A 17,793-nucleotide genomic window follows, 5' to 3' on the forward strand; every position below is an offset into this window, starting at 1 on the left:
TTACATGTAAATGGGCTAAATGCCCCAAGTAAAAGACACAGACTGGCAAATTGCATAAAGAGTCAAGACCCATTGGTGTGCTGTACTCAGGAGACCCATCTCACATGCAGAGACACACACAGGTTCAAAATAAAGGGATGGAGGAAGATCTACCAAGCAAACTGAAAAAAAAAAAAAAAGCAGGAGTCGCAACCCTAGTCTCTGAAAAAACAGACGTTAAACCAACAAAGATCAGAAGAGACAAAGAAGGCCATTACATAATGGTAAAGGGATCAATTCAACAAGAAGAACTAACTGTCCTATATATATATATGCACCCAATACAGGAGCACCCAGATTCATAAATCAAGTTCTCAGAGACTTACAAAGAGACTTAGACTCCCACACAATAATAATGGGATACTTTAAAACCCCACTGTCAACATTAGACAGATCAATGAGACAGAAGGTTAACAAGGATATCCAGGACTTGAGCTCAGCTCTGGACCAAGTAGACCTAATAGACATCTACAGAACTCTCCACCCCAAATCAAAAGAATATACATTCTTCTCAACACCGCATCGCACTTATTCTAAAATTGACCATATAATTGGAAATAAAACACTCCTCAGCAAATGTAAAAGAACAGAAATCACAACAAACTGTCTCAGACCAGAGTGCAATCAAATTAGAATTCAGGATTAAGAAACTCACTCAAAACCGCACAACTACATGAAAAGTGAACAATCTGCTCCTGAATGACTACTCAGTAAATAAGAAAATGAAGTCAGAAATAAAGATATTATTTCAAAGCAATGAGAACAAAGACACAACGTACCAGAATCTCTGGGACACATTTAAGGAAGTGTGTAGAGGGAAATTTATAGCACTAAATACCCATAACAGAAAGCAGGAGAGATCTAAAATCGACACCCTAACATCACATTAAAAGAATTAGAGAAGTAAGAGCAATCAAATTCAAAAGCCAGCAGAAGGCAAGAAACAGCTAAGATCAGAGCAGAACAGAAGGAGATAGAGACACAAAAAAAAAACCCTTCAAAAAAATCAATGAATCCAGGAGCTGGTTTTTTGAAAAGATCAACAAAATAGATAGACTGCTAGCAATACTAATAAAGAAGAAAAGAGAGAACAATCTAATAGATGCAATAAAAAATGATAAATGGGATATCACCACCGATCCCACAGAAATACAAACTACCATCAGAGAATATTATAAACACCTATAAACACCTCTATGGAAATGAACTAAAAAATCTAGAAGAAATGGATAAATTCCTGGACACATACACCCTCCCCAAGACTAAACCAGGAAGAAGTTGAATCTCTGAATAGACCAACAACAGGTTCTGAAATTAAGGCAACAATTAATAGCCTATCAACCAAAAAAAAAGCCCAGGACTGGACAGATTCACAGTCAAATTCTACCAGAAGCACAAACAGGAGCTGGTACCATTCCATCTGAAACTATTCAAATCAATAGAAAAAGAGGGAATCCTCCTTAACTAATTTTATGAGGCCAGCATCATCCAGATGCCAAAGCCTGGCAGAGACACAACAAAAGTAGAGAATTTTAGACCAATATCCCTGATGAACATAGATGCAAAAAGCCTCAATACAATTCTGGCAAACCAAATCCAGCAGCACATCAAAAAGTGTATCCACAAAGATCAAGCTGGCTTCATCCCTGGGACGCAAGGCTGGTTCAACATACACAAATTAATAAATGTAATCCATCACATAAACAGAACCAACAACAAAAACCACATGATTATTTCAAGAGATGCAGAAAAGGCCTTCGACAGAATTCAACACCCCTTCATACCAAAAACTCTCAATGAACTAGGTAAGGATGGAACATATCTCAAAATAGTAAGAGCTATTTATGACAAACCCACAGCCAATATCATACTGAATGGGCAAAAACTGGAAGCATTCCCTTTGAAAACCAACATACACAAAGATGCCCTCTCTCACCACTCCTATTCAACAAAGTGTTGGAAGTTCTGGCCAGGGCAATCAGGCAGGAGAAAAAAATAAAGGGTATTCTATTAGGAAAAGAGGAAGTCAAATTGTCCCTGTTTGCAGATGACATGATTGTATATTCAGAAAACAACATCGTCTCAGCCCAAAATCTCCTTAAGCTGATAAGCAACTTCAGCAAAGTCTCAGGATACAAAACTCAATGTGCAAAAATCACAAGCATTCTTATACACCAATAACAGACAGAGAGCCAAATCATGAGTGAACTCCCATTCACAATTGCTACAAAGAGAATAAAATACCTAAGAATCCAACTTACAAAGGATGTGAAGGACTTCTTCAAGAACTAGAAACCGCTGCTCAGAAAATAAAAGAGGACACAAACAAACAGAAGAATATTCCATACTCATGGGTAGGAATAATCAGTATCATGAAAATGGCCATACTGCCCAAGGTAATTTACAGATTCAATGCAATGGCCATCAAGCTACCAATGACCTTCTTCACAGAATTGGAGAAAACTACTTTAAAGTTCATATGGAACCAAAAAAGAACCCGCATGGCCAAGACAATCCTTAGCAAAAAGAACAAAGCTGGAGGCATCATGCTATCTGACTTGAAACTATACTACAAGGCTACAATAACCAAAACAGCATGGTACTGGTACCAAAACAGAGATATAGACCAACGGAACAGAACAGAGGTCTCAGAAATAACACCACACATCTACAACCATCTGATCTTGACAAACCTGATGACAAGAAGATATGGGGAAAGGATTCCCTATTGAATAAATGGTGTTGGGAAAACTGAGTAGCCATATGTAGAAAGCTGAAACTGGATCCCTTCCTTACACCTTATACAAAAATTAATTCAAGATGGATTAAAGACTTAAATGCTAGACCTAAAATCATAAAAACCCTGGAAGAAAACCTAGGTAATACCATTCAAGACATAGGCATGGGCAAGGACTTCATGACTACAACACAAAAAGCAATGGCAACAAAAGCCAAAATTGACAAATGGGATCTAATTAAACTAAAGAGCTTCTGCACAGCAAAAGAACCTACCATCAGAGTGAACAGGCAACCTACAGAATGGGAGAAAATTTTTACAATCTATCCATCTGACAAAGGGCTAATATACAGAATCTACAAAGAACTTAAACAAATTTACAACCAAAAACAAACAACCCCATCAAAAAGTGGACAAAGGATATGAACAGACACTTCTCAAAAGAAGACATTTATGCAGCCAACAGACATATGAAAACATGCTCATCATCACTGATCATCAGAGAAATGCGTATTAAAAACACAATGAGATACCATCTCACACCAGTTAGAATAGTAATCATCAAAAAGTCAGGAAACAACAGGCACTGGAGAGAATGTGGAGAAATAGGAATGCTTTGACACTGTTGGTGGGAGTGCAAATTAGTTCAACTATTGTGGAAGACAATGTGGCGATTCCTCAAGGATCTAGAACTAGAAATACCATTTGACCCAGCCATCCTGTTACTGGGTATATACCCAAAGGATCATAAATCATGCTGCTATAAAGACACATGCACACATATGTTTACTGCAGCACTATTCGCAATAGCAAAGACTTGGAACCAATCCAAATGTCCATCAGTGATAGACTGGATTAAGAAAATGTGGCACATATATGCTATGGAATACTATGCAGCCATAAAAAAGGATGAGTTCACGTTCTTTGCAGGGACATGGATGAAGCTGGAAACCATCATTCTGAGCAAACGATCACACGGACAGAAAACCAACCACCACATGTTCTCACTCATAGGTGGGAATTGAACAATGAGAACACATGTACTCGGGGCAGGGAACATCAAACACCGGGGCCTGGCCGGCAGTGAGGGCCTTGGGGAGGGACAGCATTAGGAGAAAGACCTAATGTAAAGACCTAATGTAAATGAGTTGATGGATGCAGCAAACCAACATGGCACATGTATACCTATGTAACAAACCTGCGCATTGCACACATGTATCCTAGAACTTAAAGTCTAAAAAAAATTAAAAATAAATTTAAAAAAAAAACTTGTCCAGACTGGAACAAGTAGACAAAAGAGTCCAGGAGGAACATCTCTTAGAAGAAATTTAAAATGATAGCATCTCTGAGGTGTAGGAACATAGAAGACTTTCGGTTCTGTTAATGTTTAGAAATAATTTAGTAAGTGATTGGTTAATCACATAAACTAATACAGTTTAAAATGAGGCAATTATTAACTATTCTCATCTGTTGATCCTGCAAATATTTTCTGTTTTGTTTTTTTAGACAGCATCTCACTTGGTCACCCACGGTGAAGTACAGTGGCATGATCATAGCTCACTGCAGCCTCGAACTCCTTGGCATAAGCAGTCCTTATACCTCAGCCTCCCAAGTAGCTAGGACTACAAACATGCGCCACCACAAGCAATCCTCCCCCACCTCGGCCTCAACCAATCCTCCCACCACAGCCTCCCAAAGTGCTGTGATTACAAGTATGAGCCACCACATCCAGCCCAATTCCATAAATATTTATTTAGCAGCTCTTATGTACCTTTCTAGGCATTGACAGACAGTAATAAACAAAGTTTCTTGTTACATAAGACAGACAATAAATAACAAAGAACACAATAAAATGTGCTATGAAAAAAAAGATGGGTTAACAAAAATTAAACTGTAGAAAAAATAAAGTATGCTGAACCCAAAAATATAACTCTATGGAAAGGATGGAAAGAGGGAAGGAGTAAGTGTCTGTGGTGTGGGAGAAGCATATAATAGAGATATATAAGTAGAACTCAATAGATATCTAAAGGCAGAAACTAAAAAAATGGCATACTATGCTTGTTATTTAGAAATATGAAATCAAATTTCAGAAGAAACAGCACTAAGATTTGAAAGTAGATGCATCAAAGGAGTAGAAACTAATAGTGGAGAGCAATGGGGCATGAAACTGCTGTTTTTCATGAGCCTAACAGTACCATTTTATTCATTAGATTGTGTACATGTATTAATTTGATAAAATCAAGATTTTAGTTAAAAATTACTATTACTCAAAAAATATAAAATTAAGTGCATCCGTCATTACACACACAATACACACACAGCTTTTTTTTTTGCTGGGGGGAGGTACTATTTTATAAATAAAGGCCAAACTGTGTCCATTGAAATGGGGGAACCACACCTTGCTATTGAGCATTCTGGTGGACAACTCAAAAAAGCTGACTCCTACCACGCTGCTAAACTCCCAACCAAGAGGGAGTAAGTGGGGCAAGAGTAGGGCAGGTTAAGGAGATGCCTCGTCTCTGAATTCTGATGGGAAAGAGCCAGGACTTAAAAGGTGGAGGATTTAGGCAAGAAAGGGCAGAGAGGAGAAGTAAGTCTGTAGCTAGGATGCTTTCTTTCCTATGGAGCTCCATTCTTCCTTTTTTTTTTTTTTTAATACTTCAGCTAAGAATTTGATAATAACAGGTTATTTTAACAAATAGCCATCTTTGGACTATGTTTTATATACAATGTAAACAAAAATAGTGCTACTAAGTTACAATACTGTTGTTATGTTTATCCTTTTGGGTGATATATTTAGAAAACTAAATTCCTAAATATTGAGTCTAAGAAATAAATTTAGATGCAGTCCATTTAGTATGATATATTTGACTAATGATGTTCCAAATTAAATTTAAGTTTCAACTATACTTGAGGATTACTATGATCTCTTTCTCCCTACTATTGCCCAACAATCAATTATCACAGCTAATGAAGACTTTACTATATTTGAAAATTCAGATGGTTAATGGGTACAAAAATCCAGCTAGATGGAAGTAACAGGATCTAGTGTTTGGTGGCACAACAGAGCAACTATAGTTAACAATAATTTATTACATATTTCAAAATAACTAAAAAAGTGGAACTGGAATGTTCCTAACATAAATAAGTGATAAATGCCTGAGTTAATGGATAGCCCAGTTACCCTGATTTGATCATCACACATTGTATGCTTGTATAAAAATATCACATGTACCCTATAAATATGTACAACTATTATTTACCCATAATTAAAAAGAAAAAAATGTTCAAAAAGAAAACAAAAGATTATTGAAAAGCTTTAGTTTCATACTGCAAGTTTTAGATGGAAAAAATTTTACACTAAGAAATTTTGATTACAGAATGATGGAATATATACATTCCATCTAAAATAATTTCATGCAGGAATGTCTACTGCTATGAAACTATGGACCAAAACTATAACTCTGCAAAATAAACACAGCTTTCTTTCTCCTGCCTTTTAGTGAGATCCTGCCTAGGTTTACCTGGCAAGAAACAGAAGCTTAAGAACCTTAACCAATGGCAGGTTCAAGCATGATGAACTACTACATCAGTTCACAACAGGTAAAACAATATTCTATTCCAAAACTCCACATTCTCAAAGTTGTAAGTTAAAAGTATTATTTACCTTAAAGACCTAAAATCTATCAATTCTCTGTTTGTGATACATTAACCAAAACTTAGAACTACTTTGAAACAACAGAATTTTTTTCAGAAATTCAGAATCTTCTTTAAAAAAATAACTTAAAAAATTTAAAAAACCTTTTTTAAAGACGATTCTGAAGTATAGTCAGAAGTACAGGCAGAAAATGGAAAATGGAAGTACAGGTAGATCCCTCAAGTCATATCATTCCTTGTTATACTACTGATAGAAGGGGTGGAAGTGGCTTTCATTTCACATACACGGAAAAGGAAGACGGGATGGGAAAAGGAAAGTCACAGAAATTTTCAACAATTATTGGGCTTTAACCATTACCTGTCATTATTTATTTATAATATTTAACGTGTATTATTATGACAGTTATATACAGATGAAGAAGCGATAAGGGACATTAGGTTAAAGCATTAGGAGTGTTAATTAGCTAGTGCCTAGTTGGAATATGTAACCAATGTTTAGAATTGTCAGTTGGTGCTTACTGGAATATTAAACTTGAGTAAAAATTTTCAAGTACCAAAATACAACTAACAGCAAAACAAACTTAAGGAAAAAAACTGCTTTGGGGTCCAATTAGGAAAGTATATAGGTTAGACTCAGAGCTTAATTGTTAGCAAGTAGGTTAAAATTCCTCCGGTCCAATCTTTATGAGACTCTCTTCTTCAACATCCATGACAGAGAATGATCCACTCTGTGTTTTGAATTTCCCAAGGCAGGAAGCTCACTAGTTCCCTGAAAGATGTCTATTATTTCATTGCTAGAAAGCTTTAATTATTGGGAGCTCATTCTGACTTCTTACAGTTTTATTTGTAGGTCCTAATCATTACCTTAAAGCAAAAGTAAAGAAATCTTCACTATGTTTCACATAAAAGCCTTTCAAATAGATATGCAGAATAATATTTGAATACTTATTTGAATAAAATTAGAATACATTGAAATATATTAAATGTGCACATTCAAGCAACGGTTCAAAAAAAATAAAGGAGAAATCAGTCCTTAGAATAACATTCACAGAATGTCATTTAAGTCATACTAGAGGAAGCAAGGAAATTCAGTTAACAATTATTGGTTTAAAATATTATAAGTATCATTAATCAAAGAAACCAACATTTTAAAAGAGTTTTAAATTTTTTCAGTCTTTTAGGTACAATCTTCATGGTTTTTGTCACACTCACAAAAATTACCACTATTTAAGTAATACTTTCACTTAAATTAACTCACTTCTTATAATAAATAAAGCCTTTTTTTGTTTGTTTTATTTTTTTTTTTTTGAGACGCAGTCTCCCTCTGTTGCCCAGGCTGGAGTACAATGGCGCGATCTCAGCTCACTGCAACCTCTGCCTTCCGGGTTCAGGTGATTCTCCTGCCTCAGCCTCCCAGGTAGCTGGGATTACAGGTGCCCACCACCACACCTGGCTAATTTTTGTATTTTTAGTAGAGACGGGGTTTCACTGTGTTAGCCAAGCTGGTCTCGAACTCCTGAACTCAAGTGATCTACCAGAGTCGGCCTCCCAAAGAGCTGGGATTACAGGTGTGAGCCACTGTGCCCAGCCAATAAAGCATTTTAAAAGAAATCTTTATATTGTGGCTACAAATGGAAAACCATTATCTACTTGCCATAAATAGAAACAAAGATTAAAATATAATTCTAATATGCCAGTGTATTATCATGCCACAAACGAATAGTAGTATGAATTTCACCCTCTGGGGGGAAATGGTTTAAAATGTCTACTATTGACTTATTTTTGGAAACATATTAATGCATTATAAACTTCTTGAAGCATTTCACAGAATTTTGAAGATGAAAGGCTTTTGAACTGAAAAAGGTTAAAATCAGTAGGAGTCAGAAAGATTTTAATTCTGCCACTTAGGAGCTGTATGTCCTTACTCTGGCTAAGCCTCAATTTCCACATCTGTAAAAGAGATTTTTAAAAGTACTTTCCTCATAGGGTGTTAGACAAATGAAACGATGCAGTGCTATGTATATACTGAGTCACAAATGCATGTTAGCCACTAGTAGTAGTATTACTGCTATTATTATTATTTCTGTAGTTTGAGAAAATGTCAAATATTATCCTTCTTCATATAGACCATTTTACGTGGCTTAGAAATCTTAGCCCCAGATCTTAGCCTTAGATCTTAGCTTACTTCAGCCTTGAACTCCTGGGCTCAGGTGATCCTCCCACCTCAGCCTCTCGAGTAGCTGGGACTACATGTGCACACCACTATACCCGGCTAATTTTTTTATTTTTTTGTAGAGACAAAGTCTCACTATGTTGCCCAAGCTGGTCTTCATACTTAAAGATATTGCATTACATCAATCATATAATACAAACTACATTAATATATTTACTTCCTAGTATATTATTCAATTTCTTGGGCTACTTGGAATATAATATACTTCAATATCCAAAAGAGCATTTCCATTTTTACCTATACAGGAAAGTATAGTTATGTTTTATGAAGTCACTTACCCCAATCTACCACTGACATTAATGGGAGCTATATAAAAAATACATAGTATACATTCATATTTTATATAGCTTTTATAAAACCTTTATGTTAATTTAGAGAATTTTACAGTAGAATACTTACAAATTTAGTTTTGCAAAGCTCTCTTGTGCATTATGCTTTTCTCGCTCATATGCACTTTCAACTTCTTTGAATTCATTCTTGATCATTTCCAAATCAGCAACAGCTTCTGCTTGACTGGCCTTTTCTACTTGCAAAGCTCCTTCAAGATCTCGAATCCGTAACTACCAGATGACAGACAAGTAATTAAATCAAGCTAAGAAATGCTAGCATCAATCTTAAATTGAGTAGAATACTTTGACAGTAACAGATTATCATTCATCCAAGCACTTCTTTCTGTTTTGGCTTAAAAAAGAAAGATAAACAAACAAAAGACAGTTTATTCCCTTTCTCAATATGTTTAAATAAAAGGAGAAAGAGTGGAAGAATGAAGACAAGAGTTAACTGTGTTATGAAAGATAGGCTGGTATAATATAACCCATTCTATCAAAGAAAAATAGATATGTAGACACAACTCAATCTAAATTTTCAAAGTTTCAAATTTTTACCTACTAATCCATTCAGATACTTCTTTTATAAAATATAATAAGTTAAGTGTTTGGCTTTTTTAAGAGACAACGTCTCACTTTGTCACCCAGGCTGAAGTGCAGTAGCGTGATCATAGCTCACTGTAGCCTTGAATTCCTGGGCTCAAGTGATCCTCCCACCTCAGCTTCTCAAGTAGCTGGGACTACAGGTGCACACCACCATACCCAGCTCATTTTTTTTTACTTTTTGTAGAGATGGGGTCTTGCTATGTTGCCCGGGCTGGTCTTGAACTGCTAGCTTCAAGTGATCCTCCCACCTTAGCCCCCCAAAGCACTGAGATTACAGGCATAAGCCACTGCTCCTGGCCTGGTTTTTGAAAATTAAAGGGAAGTATTCTTCCTCTCTTATAAGAAACATTATAACATGAGTATCTCTATAAGCCTAAGAAATTTAATAGATCTTTTTATTCTTATATATAGATTATAATGGATTTCTTACTATAGAAAAGTGATGTTCTTATTGTCAAACAATACTATTTGACTGAAATATTTATGGTTATAGTGATTTGATATCTGGGATTCACTTCAAAATAGTCTGGAGGCAGCCGGCGCCTGTAGTCCCAGCTATTCAGAAGGCTGAGGAGGGAAGATCCCTTGAGCCAGGGAGTCCGAAGCTGCAGTGGGCCGTGATTGCACCACTGCACTCCAGCCTGGTTAACAGTGAGACCTTCCCTCAAAATAAAAAATAAAAAAAAATTTAAAGTCTGAAAGTGGGAGAGTTCTAGGAGGTAAGAGATAAAACACCATAGACGTGAGGTAAGTATTGAAGCTGGGCGATGGGTATATGGGAAGTTCATTTTCCTATTTCACTTTTGCATACACTTGAAATTCTACATAAAAAGACATTTTAAAACTATATTCCCAGGCCAAGGTGGGCAAATCACCTGAGGTTGGGAGTTTGAGACTAGACTGACCAACATGAGAAACTCTGTCTCTACTAAAAAACACAAAATTAGTCGGGCGTGGTGGCGCATGCCTGTAATCTCAGCCACTAGGGAGGCTGAGGCAGGAGAATCACTTGAACCTGGGAGGCGGAGGTTGCAGCGAGCCGAGATCACGCCACTGCACTCCAGCCTGAGCAATAAGAGCAACACTTCGTCTCAAAAAAAAAAGAAAAAACAAACTATATTCCCTGTGTCCACCAACCATAGGATGAATAAACAAGTTCATTCCAACAAAACAATTACATGTAGCTGTAAAAAGGCTACAAAACAACCCGTGGGTGTGCGTGCGTGTGTGTGTGTGTGTGTGTGTGTGTGTGTAAATTTAAGGGCCTACAGGCCAAGCACAGTGGCTCATGCCTATAATCCCAACCCTCTGGGAGGCTGAGGCAAGCGGATCATTTGAGCTCAAGAGATTGAGACCAGCCTGGGAAACATGGTAAAACCCCATCTCTACAAAAAATACAAAAATTAGCTGGGAGTGGTGTCACGCGCTTGTAGTGCCAGCTACTTGGGGGACAGAGGCAGGCAGATAACTTGAGCTGGGGAAGTCAAGGCTGTAGTAAGCCAAGATTGCACCACTGCACCCCAGCCTGGGTGACAGAGCAAGACCCTGTCTCAAAAATAAATAAATGAAGGTGTAAAAGTGCAGTTTTGTTACATGGATATATTGCATAGTGGTGAAGTCTGGATTTTTAGTGTAATCAACACCCAATAGTTTACACTGTACCCATTAAGTATCCCTTAACCCCATTTCCAGCTTCCCACCCTTTTGAGTCTCCAGTGACCATTAATCTACATTCTATGCCCATATGTACACATTATTCAGCTCCCAATTCTAAGTGAGAACATGTGGTATTTGACTGTGTCTGCGTTGTTTCATTTAAGATAATGGCCTCCAGTTCCATCCATGTTGCTGTAAAATACACGAGTTTATTCTCTTTTCAAAACAACTATTAAAAATTATCTATGTAGTTCTCCACATAGTATTCAAGAACAATGTATTGTTGATATATGTTGAAAATAGCAGGTTCCACATCGGTGTATAAAGTATGCTACATTTGGGGTAAATAAGTGAAAAGAATAAAAATAAGCAGGCAGGAAGGTAGAGGAATGGGAGGGACAAGAATGAAAGCAAGAACTCTCAATCTAATATTGTTTTAATTTTTGAGCTCTGTAGATAGTTTACCTTTTCAGAAAATAAAGTTTAAAAGAAAAAGTTTCTTTTCAGAAAATAGTTTAAAGAGGGGGTGGGGAGAGAAAAAAAAACGCTTCACATTAGTCAGAAAATGGGTTTTAGACCCATAAAACTTGGGTTTGACGCTGTCCAAACATGACAGATAATAGAATAAAACAAACCAACAAAACTCGGGCTGAATCCCAGATCTACAAAATTAACTAATGTGACTTTGGGCATATTACTAAAACTCCAAATACTTGAGGCTTCTCATCTATAAATAGTGAATAATAATAATGTCATCTAGACTATCTACTTTGCAGGGTGGCTACAGGGATCTAATGAGGCAATTTGTTGTTGTTGTTGTTGTTGTTGTTGTTGTTGTTGTTGTTGTTGTGATGGAGTCTCGCCATGTCCCCCAGGCTGGAGTGCAGTGGTGTGATCTCGGCTGTCTGCAACCTCCACCTCCTAGGTTCAAGCGATTCCCCTGACTCAGCCTCCTGAGTAGCTGAGATTACAGGTGCCTGCCATCATGCCCAGCTAATTTTGGTATTTTTTTTTAGTAGACATGGGGTTTCATCATGTTGGCCAGCCTGGTCTCGAACTCCTGACCTCCAGTGATCTGCCCACCTCAGCCTCCCAAAGTGCTGGGATTACAGGTGTGAGCCACCATGCCTGACTGGCAATGTTTATTTAACCAATATTTATTAAGTACTTAAGATATGCCAGTCAATATCCTAATGCTCAAGATATATACAATAATCATGAAACTACACAGTCTTAGCTCTTGAGGAGCTCATAGGCTTTAAGAGAACATAGACTGCAAAATGATATGGTATATCCTTCCTGTGACAGAGGTATGCACAAAGTTCCTGAATTCAGAGAAAAGTTATGGAACTTTGTGAGGCAAGCCTCATAGGAATGGCAACACACAACCTGAATTAGGAAAGATAAACTCACCAGGAAACAAAGCCTAAGACGCCATGAAAATTTTTCAACATTAATCCATAAAAATGATAATAACCAGAATTCTTTTTAATTATCTAAAATTTCTGGAATAATTGAAATGTTTATTCTTTTCTCAGGGGGTAGGGGGAGGTGGGGACAGAGTCTCACTCTGTCACCCAGGCTGGAGTGCAGTGGCACGATCTCAGCTCACTGCAACCTCCACCTCCCAGGCTCAATCAATTCTCATGCCTCAGCCTCCAGTGTAGCTGGGACTACAGGCATGCGCCACTACACCCAGCTAATTTTTGTATTTTTAGCAGAGACGGAGTTTCACCACGTTGGCCAGACTGGTCTGGAATTCCTGGCCTCAAGTGATCCGCCCGCCTCAGTCTCCCAAAGTGCTGGGATTACAGGTGTGAGCCACTGCACCTGGCATGAAATGTTTATTCTTACACTAAAGTAAGGTAGTAAAATAGGTAGATACAACTCGATTTAAATTTTGTAATTGTGCCCCTTAAATTCTATTTTTCTTTGATATTATGTCTAAATCCAATGTTTATAAGTCAAATAGTAAATCTGGGAAATATTTTCTTCTTGTCTACAGTGCTACTTTCTTTTAGAAAATAAGCACCCTCAATCACAAATGGTAAACCAATCAATTGAAAGAAAATCAGACTACAAAATAACAAATTTGAGTCATCTCTTTTAAGTCGGCTTTCTCATTTTTATGCCAAAGTATACAAACAAACTTAATAACAGATCTCAAATACATATTCAACAGTAGTTTATAAGATGGTGATTAGTTACAGCTACTTAGTACTCTCCATCAAACTACTCTGAAACTGAATGGTATTAGATGTACCTCATTGAAAATACTTGTAAATATTTATAGATTTATGATTCAAATAAAAACTTTTCATTTTTTCTAAGTCATAGCACTGAGATATCAAATATTAATTTTAAACCATGTAAGTAAAAAATAGGTAATAATTTTCATATTTATAGTAATTAACTATATATTCCCAGGGATGTATCACAACTACAATGAAAAACCTAACTTTTGAAATTGTGTTTTTTTCATGAACGTAAAACTTCAGCCTATTAGTAAAAAGTCAAAAAACAGCATGTTAAGATGCTGATGAGGCTGCTGAGAAAAGGAAATGTTTATATATTGTTGGTGGGAATGTAAATTAGTTCAGCCACTGTGGAAAGTGAAATGGAGATTTCACAAAGAACTTAGAACTACCATTTGACCCAGCAATCCCATTACTGAGTACATATCCAAAAGAAAATAAATCATTCTACCAAAAAAACACATGCACTTTTATGTTCATCACAGCACTATTCACAATAGCAAAGACATGGAATCAACGCAGGTGCTCATCAATCAATGATGGATTGGATAAAGAAAATGTGGTATATATACACCATGGATTACTATGCAGCCACAAAAAAGAACAAAATCATGTCCTGTGCTGCAACATGAATGCAGCTGGAAGCCCTTATCCTAAGCAAATTAACACAGGAACAGAAAATCAAATACCGCATATTCTCACTTATAAGTAGAAGCTAAACACTGGATAATTGTGGACATAAAGATGACAGCAATATACACTGGGGACTACTAGAGGGAAGAGGGCAGGAATGGGGCAAGAGTTGAAAAATTAACGATTGGGTACTATACTCAATACCTGGCTGACAAAATCAGTCATGCACCAAACCTCAGCATTAGGCAATATATCCAGGTAACAAACTACACATATACCCCCAGAATCTAAAATAAAAGCTGAAATCATAAAAGGAAACAAAGAAAAGAAAAGAAAAAGAAAACTTCAATCTTATTGATGCCATTTTGGGGACCTGATCTTAAAGAAAAGTATACAAGTTTGCTTTAGCAGACATGCTCAAATATAGGGATCTGAGAATTTTAGGTAAAAAGAACATTTCATTAAAGTCAAAAGTGAAAACATAAATTTTAATCAAAATATTTACAAATATAGTTGCATCTTGCATTAGGAGTTATTTAAACAATAAGGTAAAACACTATAAATTGTATTAATTAAAACAAGATAGGAAAAAAGTCTAAGTCTTTTAAAATGTAAATTAAGTAATTTAGACATATTAAAAGCAGTAGCTTTTAATATAAGTAGCTTTTGATGTAGATATCAAATCTAAGTTTTAGAAAAATAACTCTGGGCCGGGCGCCATGACTCAAGCCTGTAATCCCAGCACTTTGGGAGGCCGAGACGGGCGGATCACGAGGTCAGGAGATCGAGACCATCCTGGCTAACCCGGTGAAACCCCGTCTCTACTAAAACAATACAAAAAACTAGCCGGGCGAGGTGGCGGGCACCTGTAGTCCCAGCTACTCGGGAGGCTGAGGCACGAGCATGGCGTAAACCCGGGAGGCGGAGCTTGCAGTGAGCTGAGATCGCGCCACTGGACTCCAGCCTGGGTGACAGAGCGAGACTCTGTCTCAAAAAAAAAAAAGAAAAGAAAAATAACCCTGGTAACTAACACTGGCAAATAAAGTAAGGGAGTGGTGATAGGAGGTTGGGTGAAGAGATAATAAACACCTAAATCAAGGCAATAACTTTTTTAGGTCTAAATTAGTTTTAATCTATCTGCTTAAAGGTACTTTTCATTTACTGATTTTGGCAACCCCACCATCCTCCTTGACGTGAAATTCAAGAGCACAAATAAAGTGAGATGATTTTCAAACTTGCTAAAGCCAAATAAGCTTAAAACTACTTTTTCTTCTGGAAATAAGTAGATATATTTTATTTTCATACAGTCTATTACATTTGTTCACAAAGTAGTGCTCAAACGTAATAACTGACCAGCTAAATAACATGAAATAAGAACATCTTAACAGTTTATACTGAGAATCTAAGTTCATAAAGATACTTTCTACCTTCCTAGATTTAAGCAAACAAAAATACTATTATAGGTATATAATCTTCATTAAAATTAATCTCTTTAACAGAAGCATAACAAATACCATATTTATTAGATTTTAAAGCATATTATCAAAATGCTGAGAAAACATTAAAGCAAAAAGTCATAATTGTCTATTAAATATTAAAATCAAAAAAGTAGCAGGTCCAACAAATCTCCTCCTACCTAATTTCCTTAACTTTTCTAACACTGGGAAACTGGCTGATCCAAGATAAGCTACCGGCAGGTGCTTGAGAGAATATAAAGAAAGGAACTGTTCACAAAAAAGCAGAATGACAAGAGTAAATGTACAATGTTCAGGTGACTTTGCATGACCATATCCTCAAAGGGCACTATGAACCTCTAAACTGCTCCTCAAAGTCAACATGTTCAAAACTTACAATTGTCTCTCTTCAGACTTCAGAGTTTGACAGTCAACTGCATCTGCCTACTTTCACACATATTGCAGACCTTGGTGTTCTCTTCTATTGCTCTTCCCCTCACACTGCAAATTTGTTACCTAAAATCATGCATTCTCAGTTTGTCCCCTGTATCTTTCCAATCACTGCTATTACCAATTACCATAAACTGGTAACTTAAAACAACATAAATGTATTATCTTACAGTCTATCAGAAGTCTGAAATGGGTCTTCTGGTGCTAAAGTCACAGTGTCAGCAAGGTTCCATTCCTTCTGGAGACTCTAGGGAAGAAATCTTGTCTTGCCTTTTCCAACTTCTGGAGGCCACCCACATTCCTAGGCTCATCATGGCCTACTCTGATCTCTGCTTCTGTCATCACATCTCTGTCTCTGACTGTGACCCTCCTGCCAGGACTCTTATGATTACATCAGTCTCAACTAGATAAACTGGGACAAACTCTATCTCAAGATCCTCAAATAAATCACATCTGCAAAGTCCCATCTGCCGTGTAAGGTAACATATTCACAGGTTCTGAGGATAAGGACAGATGTGGACATCTTTGAGGGACTGTTATTCTGACACAGGAGCCCTTGTTTCCATTGCTACAGTTACTGCCTTGATTCAGGTGTTCATCATCTCTTCACCCAGTCTCCTATCTCCACTCCCTTCCTTTCTCTACCAATATGGTACCAGAGCTATTTTCTTAAACTTAGATTTCATATCTGTGTGTCTCAAAAGCTGCAGTGGCTTTCCACTGCTTTCAAAATAAGTCTAAGTTTCTTAGCATGAAAAAGGACTTTCATCATTAGTCTTCATCATGCCTTTCCACCATTATCTCCAAACTTTTCCCTAAGCTCTACCACTCAATAATGCAAGTATTTCTCAAAAGGAAACCAGTACATTCTTATTTAGTGGCTTTATCCAAGCAGTTGTTTAGAACAGTGGTCAGTAAACATTTTCTGTAAAGGGTCACAGAGTAAATATTCTAGTTTTTGTGGACCATAGGTCTCTCTCAACAAGCAGCCATAAACAATATGTAAACAAATGGGCGTGGCTATCTTCTAATAAAACTTTATAGAAACAGGCTGCAGGTCAGACTTGGCCCATGGACAGCAGTGTGCCAACCCCTAATAAAATGTTCTGCTTTCACTTCTCTTAGAAATTCCTTCTCATTCTCTAAGGCATAGCAAAAAGGAAGTTTCCTTAGGAGGCCTCCATTTAATTCCCCTCCCAGATTTAATCCTTTTCTTTATTATATTCCCATTGTATTTCAGTATTTTGTACATCTATGTAAGCATCTATATATCTGGAGATAGATATTTAGTATCTCTGGTAACGAAATGTAAGTTACAAAAGGAGTTCATCCATCTTTACACCTTCAGCTCTTAATACAGTGATATGCATAGGATACGCACTAAATAAATAACATGCATGTTTTTTCAATATGCTCAAAAAGAAATTCGACCCACAGCTGTTGGGAAAAAGGACACTCTAATCCGCAAATTTCTTTGTAGACTGCCAGATAAGTTCTCTGTCACTACTACTCCACTCTGCCACTGTAGCACAAAAGCAGCTATGGACAACACAAAATTTCACAAGAACAGACAGTGGGTGAGATCTGGTCTGTAGGCTGTAGTGTGCCAACTCCTCCACTAAGGTAGTATATCTCAACTGTATGCTAACCTTATATACAATAATGAGCGTCATCATAATATGTGACCCATTCTCAATGTACACCTTAGTTCTCTGAACATAGTGCTGTTTTTCCCAGCTGTTGTAAC

The 17,793-nt window shown here is 36.9% G+C and overlaps 1 protein-coding gene across 1 annotated transcript in view; it reads right to left on the minus strand.

Moving 5' to 3' along the window:
- The window catches only part of CCDC171 (coiled-coil domain containing 171), a 288,764-nt gene that overhangs the window by 190,839 nt on the left and 80,132 nt on the right, over positions 1-17,793 (minus strand). Inside the window, exon 9 of the mRNA XM_026453886.1 lies at positions 9,066-9,226. Coding sequence (XP_026309671.1) covers positions 9,066-9,226 — 161 coding nt within the window. The remainder of the gene's footprint in view (positions 1-9,065; positions 9,227-17,793) is intronic.

The sequence above is a fragment of the Piliocolobus tephrosceles genome, chromosome 14 (genome assembly GCF_002776525.5).
Source record: "Piliocolobus tephrosceles isolate RC106 chromosome 14, ASM277652v3, whole genome shotgun sequence".
Classification (NCBI taxonomy): domain Eukaryota; kingdom Metazoa; phylum Chordata; class Mammalia; order Primates; family Cercopithecidae; genus Piliocolobus; species Piliocolobus tephrosceles.